Source organism: Rhincodon typus, chromosome 23 (genome assembly GCF_021869965.1).
Source record: "Rhincodon typus isolate 14 chromosome 23, sRhiTyp1.1, whole genome shotgun sequence".
Taxonomy (NCBI): domain Eukaryota; kingdom Metazoa; phylum Chordata; class Chondrichthyes; order Orectolobiformes; family Rhincodontidae; genus Rhincodon; species Rhincodon typus.
This window is the reverse complement of record NC_063354.1, coordinates 29,903,717-29,917,494: the sequence shown is the minus strand read 5'-3', so window position 1 is coordinate 29,917,494 and position 13,778 is coordinate 29,903,717. Positions and strand designations below refer to the sequence as shown.

Sequence of the window (13,778 nt, the reverse complement as noted above, 5' to 3'; positions counted from 1 at the left end):
TTTTAATTTGAAACAATTCAAATATAGTGCAAAACATTTTTTTCATAATTGGAACCTAATCATTTTTAAACTTTCAAAATGTCAAAAAACTTAAAAACAAAAAACAGAAATTGCTGGAAAACCTCAGCAGGTCTGCCAACATCTGTGGAGAGAAAGCAGAGTCAACCTTTCAGGTCTGGTGATCCTTCTTCAGAATGTTCTTATTTTACCGTTCTGAAGGCGGCTCACTGGACCCAAAAAATAAACTCCGCAGATGCTGCCACATTTGTGGAGTTTTTCCTGCAAATTTTATTTTTGTTTCTCATTTACAGCATCTGCAGTTCTTTGTTTCTTTGTCAAAAACTTGAAGCGTACGTATATTCTAGGAATAATTGCGACTGATGCCTTCCTCTTTTGACTTTCAACATTGATTCTAGAATAGAATTCGCTTATGTGTATTGAAAAATATATCTTCTATGAGTTAACAGTTAAACAAAACTAGGCAAAAATGACAACTGACAAGGTTTAGATAAAATCATCTATTAAAAAAATACATCCAGTCACCAGTCCAATAAATAATTTTCCAGTAAATTTACTACTAAATAGACATTGAATATATTTTTCAATATTTAGAGCTCTAGTATACAACCAAATACACCATCATTCAGTGGTTACTCGATAAAGTGCAGTTTCAATTAACCACTGCACAATTTGTAACATTACATGGAAGACAGAAATATACCATCCATCCCTGAACAAGGCACATTTCACTTTATTTTACCAGTGCAAGAATATTCCACAAATAAGACTTGTATATTAATGTTTTCCCATTTCAATCATTTTTAACTGGTAGAAAACCTCAATAGATAATATATTTGAAGCTGACTTTTTTTTCCTGTTCATGTAGCTAATTATTCTTCCTCTTATTCAGAAATGCAACACTGGAATAAAACCCAACTAGATTCAACCAAACATATAGATAACTTTAAAAAATAGTGCCACATTTTTAAAAGTAAATCAATTCCAGTAAAGGAAATAATAAAGCATTTATTTATTTCTGCCTTTGTACTAACTAACATCGATGAAATAAGGAGCCAATTAGTTCCAAGAATTAAGCTTTTTTCTTTAATGAAAGATCACTTTTTTCTGTGAGTGCTTTCTTCTCTCAAAGGTAACACTTGAATGGAATGTTTACATATTCAAACACAGTCATCTCAAAATGTAAAACACTTTTCCCAAAAAGCTAAGTGTATTCAGCATTCAAATGAAAAACCACCACAGTGCTGATGACCTGTATTTGGGAAATATTTAAACTGAGTTCAGGTATTATACACAGTATCTTGTTTTCAACTGCAATTATAATGCTACAGTATACTTCAATGCACTGATGTTGCAAAGTTGATTCTTGAAGGAAGTGTGAATTAAGTTCACCACAGTCCAAACTATGCAATTAGTTTGCATGTTAATAGGCCAAGGCACAAGATGTTAAGAAGTTTCTATTCCAAATTGTGTATGAAACTTTTCTAAACAAGATGTATCGAATTTTGCAAATCAAGAACATTTCTCTCCCCTGCCCTATCCCATACTGTATGGCTTCTTTCTTAAAAAAAAGGAACCTCAGTTATTGTTTGTGCAATTGGCATGTTTCATTAGAGTATCACGTACAGTACTAAAAAAATGGAAGACTCTTAGTTGGGATATATGGAGTGAAGCACTCCAAGCCTAGTCTTGAAGTAATATTGGTCCTTGAAACAGATCAGCTCATTGCCTGACCTACCAGCTGAGAATGTTCTGTTCTATTGGATTGGGAAGCCAATACCACATCTAGAAAGATTTATATTAAAAAAAATGAGCAAAATGTCACAAGTTTTAAAAAGTTCCTTCATTTCAAATTCTACAAATTTTGATGGCAAAGGAATCCAGCATGAAAACAGAAAATGTTGAGTATAGTGAGGCAAATAGTTAGCTCATTCAATTGCATATTGAGATGAATGGTCTCCTGCTGTGCTATTTGATTCTCTATCTACAACAATTCCCTGAAGAATTTTCAACTTTAAAAAATATGTTGTGGAGGTCCTCAGAGGATGTGCATTTACTGGGGCTCTCCATTACAATTTTTTTTTTTTTAAAAAGTCTCTAACTTTCTGGAAATCAATGATTCATGATGGCCATACCATACAATGGGCAATTATTTCCTCCTGGAATTTTATCCAAGCAGTCAGTCAATCTTCATGTCAGCCTACTCAATGTTATTAGGTTATCTCACTATGGAATGGCATGAGAAAAGGACCTACGTCAATCATATCCTCATCAAATATTCAGTTGTGCTCTTTTTAGCAAGGCATTACTGAATCACAATCAAGAACGAGAAATATCAGGCAGATTTTGTAAGAATTTTGAGTTCTTTAGTGCAGCTTTGATTAACTAACTTACCAAGGGCCAGGCATTAAAAATGCAAACTTGGTGTTTGTACAGCTGCTTTACACAAACTTTAAGAACTGAGTTGCCAACAACCTGTTAAGCAGGTACTCCATGAGAAAAATAAATCTATTTTAAGCTGACAAAATAATTAATCTACAAATGCTAAACATACTAACTGACCTGTTGATTCCTGACTCAATTGTATACTTGGCATTAGAGAAAACACTTGCTGCAGCATAATATGATATTAACACTCAACTGATTAGACTGAAAAATCATCTTGCACCTCATTTTCTGGTTTATGTAAAAAAAAATAGCTGCCTGCTTTTAACTGCAGTTGGCAAATCTGTATGCGACTTTTATGATTTTTCTCCTTTGCTCATTTTCAATTCTGCTCCCATCAATTCTGACAGTTTAAAACATTGTCTTTTTGCTTGCAAATGCCAAGGGACCAGTATTGCATCTTCAGCATTTTCCATTTTTATTTAAAGTCTAACCCGAGTATAATATCTATTGATCAAAATCCCTAACAAGAAAATCTACCAAGACAAACATACGATTCTGTTACTTCTCTAGGATTCCCAAACTTGAATGCAATCTAAAATATGAACAGCATAAATTATGGAATTGCTCACATCTCACTTTAAAAAAAAAACTAGCCTCAACATTTCTTTATCATATCCATATCATCAAGTATTTCCCACCAAAAAGGGTAAACAGGAACTTAGTAAAAACAGGGAACTTACTAAAATGTACTGCTAGAAATGTCTTCCAATGAAATTAGAGCAAGTATAAATTGGCTGTGGACAGCTTCCACTGATGTCCCCAGTATTAGGGAATGTGGTAGAAAATGAAAAGCATCATGAGAAAAAGGTAGGACAAGGACAATGTATGTAATGAATTGGGTAAGATGCATTTCTGGAATGTGATGAGGACATTATGATGAGAAAAGAAATTAGGATGGTGCAGGAAGAGTTACCAGAGAGATGTAGCCACATCATACCACATGATACTGCACATGGCCAAAATAAAGAAACAGCTAGAAACTATAGCAGGCCTACTCAAAAGACAGCATCTTTTGAACTGATTATATAAATTAGGCAAAGACCAACATCAAGAGACTAAATGGCAATGGAAGTCAAGATTGGAAGTATCGTGATAAAAAGAAGACAAATTCAATGAAACTGACTTAATTATAAATAAAGTTATTTCCAAGATTGAAATACACGTTAGATTAGCTACAAAAGGCATGACCAGTGATCTAAACTTGTGTCTTAAAATTCAAAAGCATGAGCACAAATCCGGAAAAATATCTAGTCCAATCACTAGTGTGGGGTGTTACACGCTGTGGCTGCAAGAGTTAGACTCTGAAGAAAGTGAAAGGAGGATAACAAATGAAATATGGGTACAACAGTGAATGCTCAGAATCAGTTGAAGAGAAAGACAAATGAGTAGTGTAGACCAAGAATCAAAAGGATTACCAAGTAGTTTAGACGAGGGGAGGAGGTGACAGAGAGAGAGAGCAAGAACGAGAGAGCAAGAGTGAGAGAGAGAGAGCGGGAGAGACTGCCAAGCAGAGATTTTACACAAAGAAAGACAGCTTGTTCTACCATCAACTGAAAGAGAAAATGAGGATAAAAACAGTAGATGTAATAAAATTAGATGGGATGGATAACATTGGAAATGTTGACAGAAAGGCTTTAAGAAAACCAGAAAGAAGCATGACAAGTGATCCCACTAAGGCCGAAGTGACAACAAATGAATGACTGCATGATAAAAAGGTACTGTATAAATGCAATTTTCCTATTTAAATTATTTGTACATTAGATACAGCATAAATGGGAGATCTGTATTACCAGCCTGTCTCATTTCAAGCAATGGACGAGAAAACAGTCAATCCAGAATAATTCTGGTTCTGTTAGCATTCAATACGCATAGAAGTATATCATACAATAGCCTTATATTACATTTACGAAGACACCCCTATAGGCAACAACATCTGATCATTGAGGTTATGACTTGATAACTACTGAAGGAACATTTCCATCTCAAAACAAATATACTCATTTATTCAAAAATTATAAACTTCCCATAATTTACCTTTTTAAAAATAAATCTCTATCCCATAAACTTGCGGCTAAAAGAGCCACCCTCAAAAGAGAATCACACAAACAGAATTAGCATACTAATCTTGAAAAGCACAAATCATTTAACCTTTAATGGGTTATTAAGTTGTCATCTGAAAATTTACATTCCAGATGTCCACTTTGGCTTAGACTTTAAAGCAACAACCAGGACATTTGTGCTAAATATAAAGATTCCATATATATTCAACAAGGAATGGACTAAAGAGATAAACCTATTAAGACTAACTACTTCTGTAAAAAGTCATCATTTTTCAGAGCTGTAATAAGCCAATCTTTACCTTGCTCATCATCCGAGTCACTCATATCACTGGTATCAGCTAAGAGCTGCGAATAGTTTACCCTCTTTTGCCGAGGAATTTTTGACTGTGCAATGAGGAAGACTACTAACCAAACCATAGCAATAGCTGAACATGCTTGATAAAGTCTTTCTATGCCAAAACTGTTCACAATGAAGCCACTGCAAACACTGCCAATGCTTGCACTTAGACCAAAGGATAAAACATGGTAGATTTTATGGAGTGTTCTTTCAATACCAGGGGTAGCTAGATCATTAACTTGACCCCAAACAGCCCACCACAAGGCACCATTGCTAAAAGCATTCAGGATTTGAATAGGCAATACTGCCCAAGAGGACCAGAGGAATGAATAGTAAAGCAGCTGGGCTGTGAGGCATACAAGTCCAAATGCCACTGATCCAGAGAATGACAGGATCTTTAACATTTTGTCCTTGAAAAGATAAAGTAGAACTTCAGCTATAAATCCAATTGCTACAGCAATGCCCATAAAAGCCTCACTGCTTCCATTGTTCTGCATTTGCCAGAACAGGAAGTTGTTTATTGTAGATCTAATAGCTCCTGTGATAAAGACTGTGATCACATATAACATAGCCCTTCCATCACCTCCCAACAGATGCAACCCTTTGACAGTGCGGTTTATCATGTCATTTTTCTTAGCTGTGTGAATTGGATAGAACACACCAACAACAAGTGTCAATGTAATCAACACTGCATAACCATAAAAGTGCACTGCAATCCTAGAAGTATATGCATTAATAAAACAGTGCAGCCTATCCACAAGAATCCCAATACTAAAAGCTGCTCCAGCTGTGCCCAAGTAACCCCAAATCCACTGTTTACCATAACGGTCAACAGAGTCAACGAAGTCCAGATAGTCATAGAGCCCATCATCTGCAACCCACTCCAAAGCTGATGCTAGAACCTCCCATAGAGCCACAGCTAGTAAAATAAGCACGAGTGTCTGGTGTTGGTTATCTAGAATTTTAAAACTGTGATCAGGCTCAGTGTTAATGTGCTGCTTTTCTAATCGGTCTTCAGAACCAGTTTCCAAAGCAACATCCCTTTTCATGATGCCACTGTTAACTGAACTAGAGTAAACATCTAAAGTGCTGTTTTTCTCCTTGTGATCTTCTTTAAAAGAAAGATGCTTGGCAGATTCTCCCTGGGTTCTTACATGGCCAGACTCTTTCATCTGTAGAAATTGGTTCAACTTTGATTGACGATTATCATCTCCAGTTTGTGTACTACCCCTATTTTCTGGAGTTGATACATACAAATATGTAATATTGCTCAGTTCAGTCTTGTGTGGCTGTTTTAGAGGGTTGATTCTGTTTGTAATAGATGCTTCAACAGTGGTCAGCCCCGGGAGGTTTTCTTCAATTTCAGCTTGAAGTGTTGAACTAGGATGGCTTGTTAAAGCACCATTCACTACTGTTGGAAGAATGGTATGTGCAAATTTATTCATCTTAATGTCACTGATATGGTCTTTGACTTCTGGTCTTGTATTTTGATTCCAACCATTTTTTGCATATATACTTCTGTTACAGAATTTGTATTCTATTTCCTTATCTATAGGTGGAATGAGTGTGAATAGAAGGCCTGCTCCTACTGATGACAACAAGGAACCAAGTATAAGAACTCTTCTTTTGTTATGGCGCCCAGCACAGTAAGACCAAAAGGGAGTACAAAGCATGAAGATAAAATACTTTGCTCCCATGATAATGCCAACAAATTGTGCAGTCAATCCAAGCTGCCTGAAGTATATAGTAAGGAATGGAACTACACAGGCTGCTGCTGCACTATGAAGAAAGTGATAGAGACTGGCAAGAGCCAGTGCTTTGCTGACATTCCACTGTTTGTTTCTCTTCATGGCTCTATAATTTTCCCAACAAACATTCCAGTTGGTAATCTGAAAAAAAACAGCCAAAAAAATTAGGCAAAAAGTGGATTTAATTCAAGATCTCTAAACAATATATCTTTCATATTACACAGTTCCCAATTAAAATGTGAAATGTCTATCCAGCAAAGCAATTAAACTATTTTTACATGCTCTATTTGGGTTATCTTGGAGATCAACAATAGTTTCCAGTTTCTTTTCTCCACTACCAGCCATGTTCATAAACTGATTCATCCATTCCTAAATGAGTAGGTCTTTAGCTCTATTATTAAGAACATTCATTCAATTGCTTCTCTATGCAAAGCTTACTCCAGATTCCTCTGCCCTAGCCTTCTAGTTTTCTCCAATTCCTCTCCTATCTGCCAGTTTTCCCTTTACAAGCTCGTCCATGGGACTTCCTTGAACCCATTCCAACTAATCTGTAGATCATTCAAAATCCCATTTGGATCCCACATGATGCCTGATATTGTAACATTTCTTCTTGAATATTGTTACCTACTGAACCCATGCCCATCTCCAACTTACATCCCCTAAACTCTCCACCCAGCCCAATGCGTCAAACCCATTGGGATGTTCTCAATCAAGTTTCTCCCTTATCACAGAACTAAAATGTCCCTCAAAAATGTAATCTGAGACTGTGCTACATTATTTACCACCCCTTTGCAAAAAATCCAAGTCTTTGACCACATTGTTTTCATTCACCACATATCCTCTTCATCTTTCCTGCATCTTGGATTGTGCTTCCTCTCCATCCAAGGACCTTCCAACCTCTACACCAGTAACATCAGGGTACACCCCTCCCCCTAAAACAATCCCAAGTCTTCATTTACGTTGAAGCCCCTCAACTATGACTATGCTTCACTGATTAACCTCACTGTAAGTTCAACTCAGCCAGATTATCTCCTGCCCAGTACCTACCTGGCACCGTCTCCTTCCCACTCTGGACCTCGCTCCTCTCAAAGCCTTGGATTGATTTATTATTTATTAAGCCCTTCATGGTGTCATCCTATTGTTATAACCTCCACCAAATCATTCCTTCCTCCCCCTCTTCTTCCCAACAACTTGTCGTTATGACTTCGTTTTCTATTGTTTATAACACCTTCCTATAAACTAACCTCTATCCAAACTGCTGATCACCCCTTCCTAACGTCTCCTCGGGTCAGTTAACATTCGAGTATCTCGGTGAAGCCGCTCCAGGATATTTGTCGACGATACAAGCACGACACAAATGCAAGTTGTTATTAGAACATGAAGAGCAAAACGTCCCTCCTTCGCTGCCTACCGATTAAAATGTGAAATTTGTTTGGGGCAAATGTTACAGCCAGGACAGGTCGGCCAATCCAAGCTAATGAGGAAATATTAACAGGAAATGTTAGACTCAGATGTGATCTCGCACCTCAGCAAATGAAAGCAAGACAACTTTCAAAAACCAAAGCCTCTTCCCAGCTGTTCCTCCCGGGAGCCAGCCGCCACCGACTCACTGCCCAGGCCCGTTTGACGGATCGTGGCTGAAGTTTCAGACCGGGGTCGCCTCGTACAAACGTCCAGCGAGAGTGGAGTGGAGGAATGGGTGGGGCGGGTGAGCCGTCACTCACACCGGCCTCCCAATGAGCGAGCAGAGTGCGGGGCACGTGCATGTTATCCCCGCCCCATGTCTATCACCACGTAATTCCCCGCGCTAGGCTACTAGATAACCCCGCCCCCATCCCACACGCGTGCACTGTCTTCTTTTCAAAAAGAGATTTCGGTTTGTTTTCCCGCCCGATGGATCATACCCTCGAGGACCCGCTGGTGGGCGTCTGGGAGTACTGGCTGCTCCCCCGGCGGAATATGACCTCCCTCAGCAGCACCATCTACTGGCTGCCTGCATCGCATGGTGTAACAAGGAGGTCGTTACAGCTTTGTGGATGGATGGGATCCTTGATTTGCTCCAGCAGAACATTCCAATTTGGTTCGGGGGCAATGAGTTTAAAGAGTTCTGCAGCTAGGCGTTATCTAAACTGATTGACATCAGAGTAGTTGATCTTTGACACCATGGTGAACAGCCATTTTCTAATAGATTCTATACGTAAGAGCGTTATCACACAGCCTTGCTGGGCTCAAATCTGGATTTTTGAAGGCAATCGTATCCGATTCTTATTGAACATGTGAAACAGGGTCGAAGGCTGTCCTTGACAGATGCAGTGATACCATTGTAAAGCAATTGCAGAATTGTTTTGAAATTTCTTGGGCATTCAAATTTTCATGCCCTCACGATTTATTGAATCAATGCTTTTATCAAGTTAATTATCACAAAGAGTTCGTAGTGATTCTTAGCATTTTCCTTGAATTTGTCTGGCACCCTATCCATCACCTTCAAAAATCACTCCCTGATGCACAGTGGCAGCAATGTGTGCCATCTACAAGATGCACTGCCATAGTCCACCAAGGGTTCTCTTACAGCACCTTTCAAAACCATAAACTCAATGATTTAGAACAAAAGTGGTAGCAGATATGCGGAAGCAACAGTTCCTGCAAGTTACCCGCCAACCAACGCACTACCCTCACGTCAAAATATAGCACCATTCTTTCACTGTAACTGAGTAAATATTATGGATCTCCCCAACAGCATTTTGGTGTCCCAAAACTGGAAGGGCTGTAGAGATTCAAGAAGATAGTTAGTTGTCCAGCAGAATGAGTGATGTGCAATAAATGCTGGCCTAGCCAGCAATGCCCACATCCAATGAATGAAGATAAAAAAGAATTCAAGCAAAAATGGCCTAGATACAGTGCCTGGATGGCTGAAAACTAACTCCCCAGCAAGTCATGTTCTCTCAACACTCAAATGACAAACATTCCAGAGGAGCACAAAACTCTAAAAGGATACCCCAAAGCTGCCCTTGAAGCACAGTATTGTTGATCCACATGTTCAGAATGACAACAAATTTCCATCAAGCTGCATGATATTTGGAGTCCCAATGGATTCACAAAGAGGCAGTGTGGCACCTGAGAAGAAAAGCAAAGGAGCAGATCTGTACTCTGGATTCCACGATCTCGTGGGACTCCTGCCCATGCAACCGAATATCTCTGTGTACTAATCTCTCTGTCACATGAAGATCCTGGCTGAAATTCACAATTGTACTTCATCCTTGATTCAAGTGGTATCTGATGACGTGAAGAAAAGTCACGATATTCAAAAGTTATCTATTTTTATCGCTCTGCAGATGCTACCAGACCTTGAGTATTCCCAGCATTTTCTGTTTTGTACTGAGTGTTCCAGTTAAATTATAACCCGTAATTACATAGCACCTGCAACACAATAAAACAGGTAAAAAGCTTTGCAGGAGCATTATAAAGTACAATCTGACACTGAACCTGATATGTTAGAGCAGTTGGTCAAGTACGTTCTCTCCCTTTCACCCCTTAATTTACATCCATTTACATCTCTTTTTTCTTTCACTACCATTAACAACCCTTTGTCTTTTGCACTGAGCCTCTATGCCAATTCTGTGACTAGAGATGTGTTTCCAGTGGAGTTCTGGAGAGCTCAGTATGGAGCCACTTCTGTTTGTTGTGTATATTAATGATTTGGATTTAAAACGTAGGGAATATGATCAAGAAGTTTGTGGATGAAGTGAAAATTGGTAGGGTAGTAAACAGTGAGGAGTGCAGTGGTAAACTGCAGGAGGATAGCAATAGCCTGGTGAGATAGGGAGTAATGTTCCTTCCAAGTGCATAGCTGTGTGCATGCGCAGCCTGTCTGATGTTCTCCAAATCATGTCTACTTTCTCCAAACAAAAACATTCACACAAACACAAAGAATAACAGACTCTGCAAAGAGGAGTTATTTAAAAAAGAAACAAAATTTTAAAAATCTGTCTGGAAACAAACGACAAAAGAATAAAAAACAATTTATTGTCAATAAAATGGAAATGCTGACAGCCAAAGACTGATCGAAGGTTTTGAGGTTGGAATAAAATCAAGCGGGATGAAGGTTTTCAGGTTGGAATAAAATCAAGCAGGATCAGAGTCTTTGGAAAGTGGTCAGTTCAACTTTTCATGGTTTATAAGACAATTTGAGATTTGGAAAGTGTCAGATTCCCAAGATAACTGGGGAAGGGGGGAGGGAGGGAGAAAGAGAGAGACAGCCATGCAGCTTCAGATCTCTCCCTCTTGTGACCACCTTGGTCAAACAGAACTCTAGTCCTGAAAGGGTTGCTAGGCAACCATTAGCACAGGGACGTATTGTTTTTTTCAAAGATAACAAGGTGTAGAGCTGGATGAACACAGCAGGCCAAGCAGCATCATAGGAGCAGGAAGGCTAACGTTTCGGGCCTAGACCCTTCATCAGAATTGGGGGAGGGGAAGGGGGTTCTGAAATAAATAGGGAGAGAGGGGGAGGCGGATAGAAGATGGATAGAGGAGAAGATAGGTGGAGAGGAAACAGACAGGTCGAAGACGCGGGGATGGAGCCAGTGAAGGTGAGTGTAGGTAGGGAGGAGATAGGTCAGTCCAGGGAGGATGGACAGGTCAAGGGGGCGGGATGAGGTTAGTAGGTGGGAAATGGGGGTGCGGCTTGAGGTGGGAGGAGGGGATAGGTGGGAGGAAGAACAGGTTAGGGAGGCGGGGACGAGCTGGGCTGGTTTTGGGATGCGGTAGTGGGAGGGGAGATTTTGAAGCTTGTGAAATCCACATTGATACCATTGGGCTGCAGGGTTCCCAAGCGGAATATGAGTTGCTGTTCCTGCAACCTTCGGGTGGCATCGTTGTGGCACTGCAGGAGGCCCAGGATGGACATGTTGTCTGAGGAATGGGAGGGGGAGTTGAAATGGTTTGCGACTGGGAGGTGCAGTTGTTTATTGCGAACCAAGCATAGGTGTTCTGCAAAGCGGTCACCAAGACTCCGCTTGGTTTCCCCAATGTAGAGGAGGCCACAACGGGTACAGTGGATGCAGTATAACCTACTCCAGCTCAGAGCCTCCCTCTCCCAGACCTGCAAAGGACCTCTCCTGTTTATTATTCTTCATAGGATCCACAACCTGAACTCACAATTCTACTCAGCTTTATTGGACACTGAAAACCGTAAGTACAGTAAACTTACTGGTGCCTACCACCCAAAATGGGCTTCCTCCACCTCCCAAATCCCCAGCCGTACCCAGGACCTTACCCACAATTTGCCCGCCGCCATTGGCCATGAGGCCACTGCCGGAGAACCCACAGATGACGTCACATCTGCCACCGCCGGGTACCCCACTTCCAGGACAGCGAACGCCATCGCTGCTGATGCCACCACCTCCATTTCCAAGGCCAACACCACAGACACTGAAGACGCACCTACCGTCGCCGCTGCTGCCGCCTACCCCGCTCCGCCCACCGCCGACACCGCTCCGCCCATCACCGACACCGATGCAACCCTGCCCACAGCCGCCGACGCAACTCCGTCCACAGCCGATGCCGACGTCACTCCGCCCACCGCCTCCACAGCCAGCAGCTCCAGAGGAGACAGCAACACTCAGCCCTGCCAAGTCTTCACCATCCCCCCAGACCTCCCCCTTACTGAGGACGAACGGTCAGTCCTCAGTAAAGGGCTCACCTTTGTCCCCCTCCACCCACACATCAACGAATACCGCTCACATTTGGACATAGAGCAGTTTTTCCGCTGCCTCCGCCTCCACGCTTACTTTTTCAACCGTGAACCTAACCATCCCTCTACTGACCCCTTCTCCCGCCTCCAACACACCCCCTCCTCCTGGACACCACCCCAAGGCCTCCTACCCTCCCTCGGCCTCTTCATCTCCAACTGCCATCGAGACATCAATCGCCTCAACCTCTCCACCCCTCTCACCCACTCCAACCTCTCCCCTGCAGAACGTGCAGCCCTCCACTCCAATCCCAACCTCACCGTAAAACCCACGGACAAGGGAGGCGCAGTTGTAGTATGGCACACTGACATCTACATCGCCGAGGCCAGACGCCAACTCTCCGACACCTCCTCCTACCGCCCCCTTGATCATGACCCCACCCCCGAGCACCAAACCATCATCCCCCAAACCATCCACAATCTCATCACCTCAGGTGACCTCCCACCATTGGCCTCCAACCTCATCGTTCCCCAACCCCACACCACCCGCTTCTATCTCCTTCCCAAAATTCACAAACCTGACTGCCCTGGTCGACCCATTGTCTCCACCTGCTCCTGCCCCACCGAACTTATCTCCACCTATCTTGACTCCATTTTCTCCCCCCCCCTTGGTCCAGGAACTCCCTACCTATGTCCGTGACACCACCCACACCCTCCACCTCCTCCAGAACTTCCAATTCCCCGGTCCCCAACACCTCATCTTTACCACGGACGTCTAGGCCCTATACACCTGCATTCCCCATACAGATGGCCTAAAGGCCCTCTGCTTCTTCCTGTCCTGCAGGCCCAACCAGTCCCCCTCCACTGATACCCTCATCTGCTTAGCCTAACTCGTCCTCACCCTCAACCACTTCTCTTTCAATTCCTCCCACTTCCTACAGACAAAGGGGGTGGCCATGGGTACCTGCATGGGCCCAAGCTAAGCCTGCCTCTTTGTAGGTTACGTGGAACAATCCCTCTTCCGCACCTACACTGGCCCTAAACCCCACCTCTTCCTCCGTTACATTGATGACTGTATCGGCGCCGCCTCGTGTTCCCACGAGGAGCTCGAACAGTTCATCCACTTCACCAACACCTTCCACCCCAACCTTAAGTTCACCTGGACCATCTCTAACACCGCTCTCACCTTCCTGGACCTCTCTGTCTCCATCTCGGGCAACCACCTAGAAACCGATATTCATTTCAAGCCCACCGACTTCCACAGCTACCTAGAATACACCTCCTCCCACCCACCTTCCTGCAAAAATGCCATCCCCTATTCCCAATTCCTTCGCCTCCGCCGCATCTGCTCCCAGGATGAGGCATTCCACTCCCGTACATCTCAGATGTCCTCGTTTTTCAAGGACCACAACTTCCCCCCCTCAGTGGTTGAGAACGCCCTCAACCATGTCTCCCGCATTTCCCGCAACTCATCCCTC

General features: G+C 42.2%; 1 protein-coding gene across 3 annotated transcripts; it reads right to left on the bottom strand.

The window, feature by feature from the left end:
• Positions 1 to 1,081: 1,081 nt before the first annotated feature.
• Positions 1,082 to 8,305, bottom strand: mfsd6l (major facilitator superfamily domain containing 6-like). Of its 3 annotated transcripts, none has more exons than XM_020531393.2 (2): positions 7,856 to 8,305; positions 1,082 to 6,752 (listed from the first exon to the last, which is right to left on the bottom strand). In XM_020531393.2, exon 2 carries the CDS (start codon positions 6,711 to 6,713, stop codon positions 4,773 to 4,775), a length of 1,941 nt encoding a protein of 646 aa, XP_020386982.2. In that variant the 5' UTR covers positions 6,714 to 6,752; positions 7,856 to 8,305; the 3' UTR covers positions 1,082 to 4,772. The 3 variants fall into 3 exon arrangements, with proteins under 3 accessions (XP_020386982.2, XP_020386983.2, XP_048466881.1); XM_020531394.2 differs by having other exon boundaries at positions 8,137 to 8,305; XM_048610924.1 differs by having other exon boundaries at positions 8,023 to 8,042.
• Positions 8,306 to 13,778: the final 5,473 nt, after the last annotated feature.

Excerpts from the sequence above, each read along its gene's own strand:
- mfsd6l (XM_020531393.2), bottom strand. The coding sequence starts at position 6,713 with ATGAAGAGAAACAAACAGTGGAATGTCAGCAAAGCACTGGCTCTTGCC.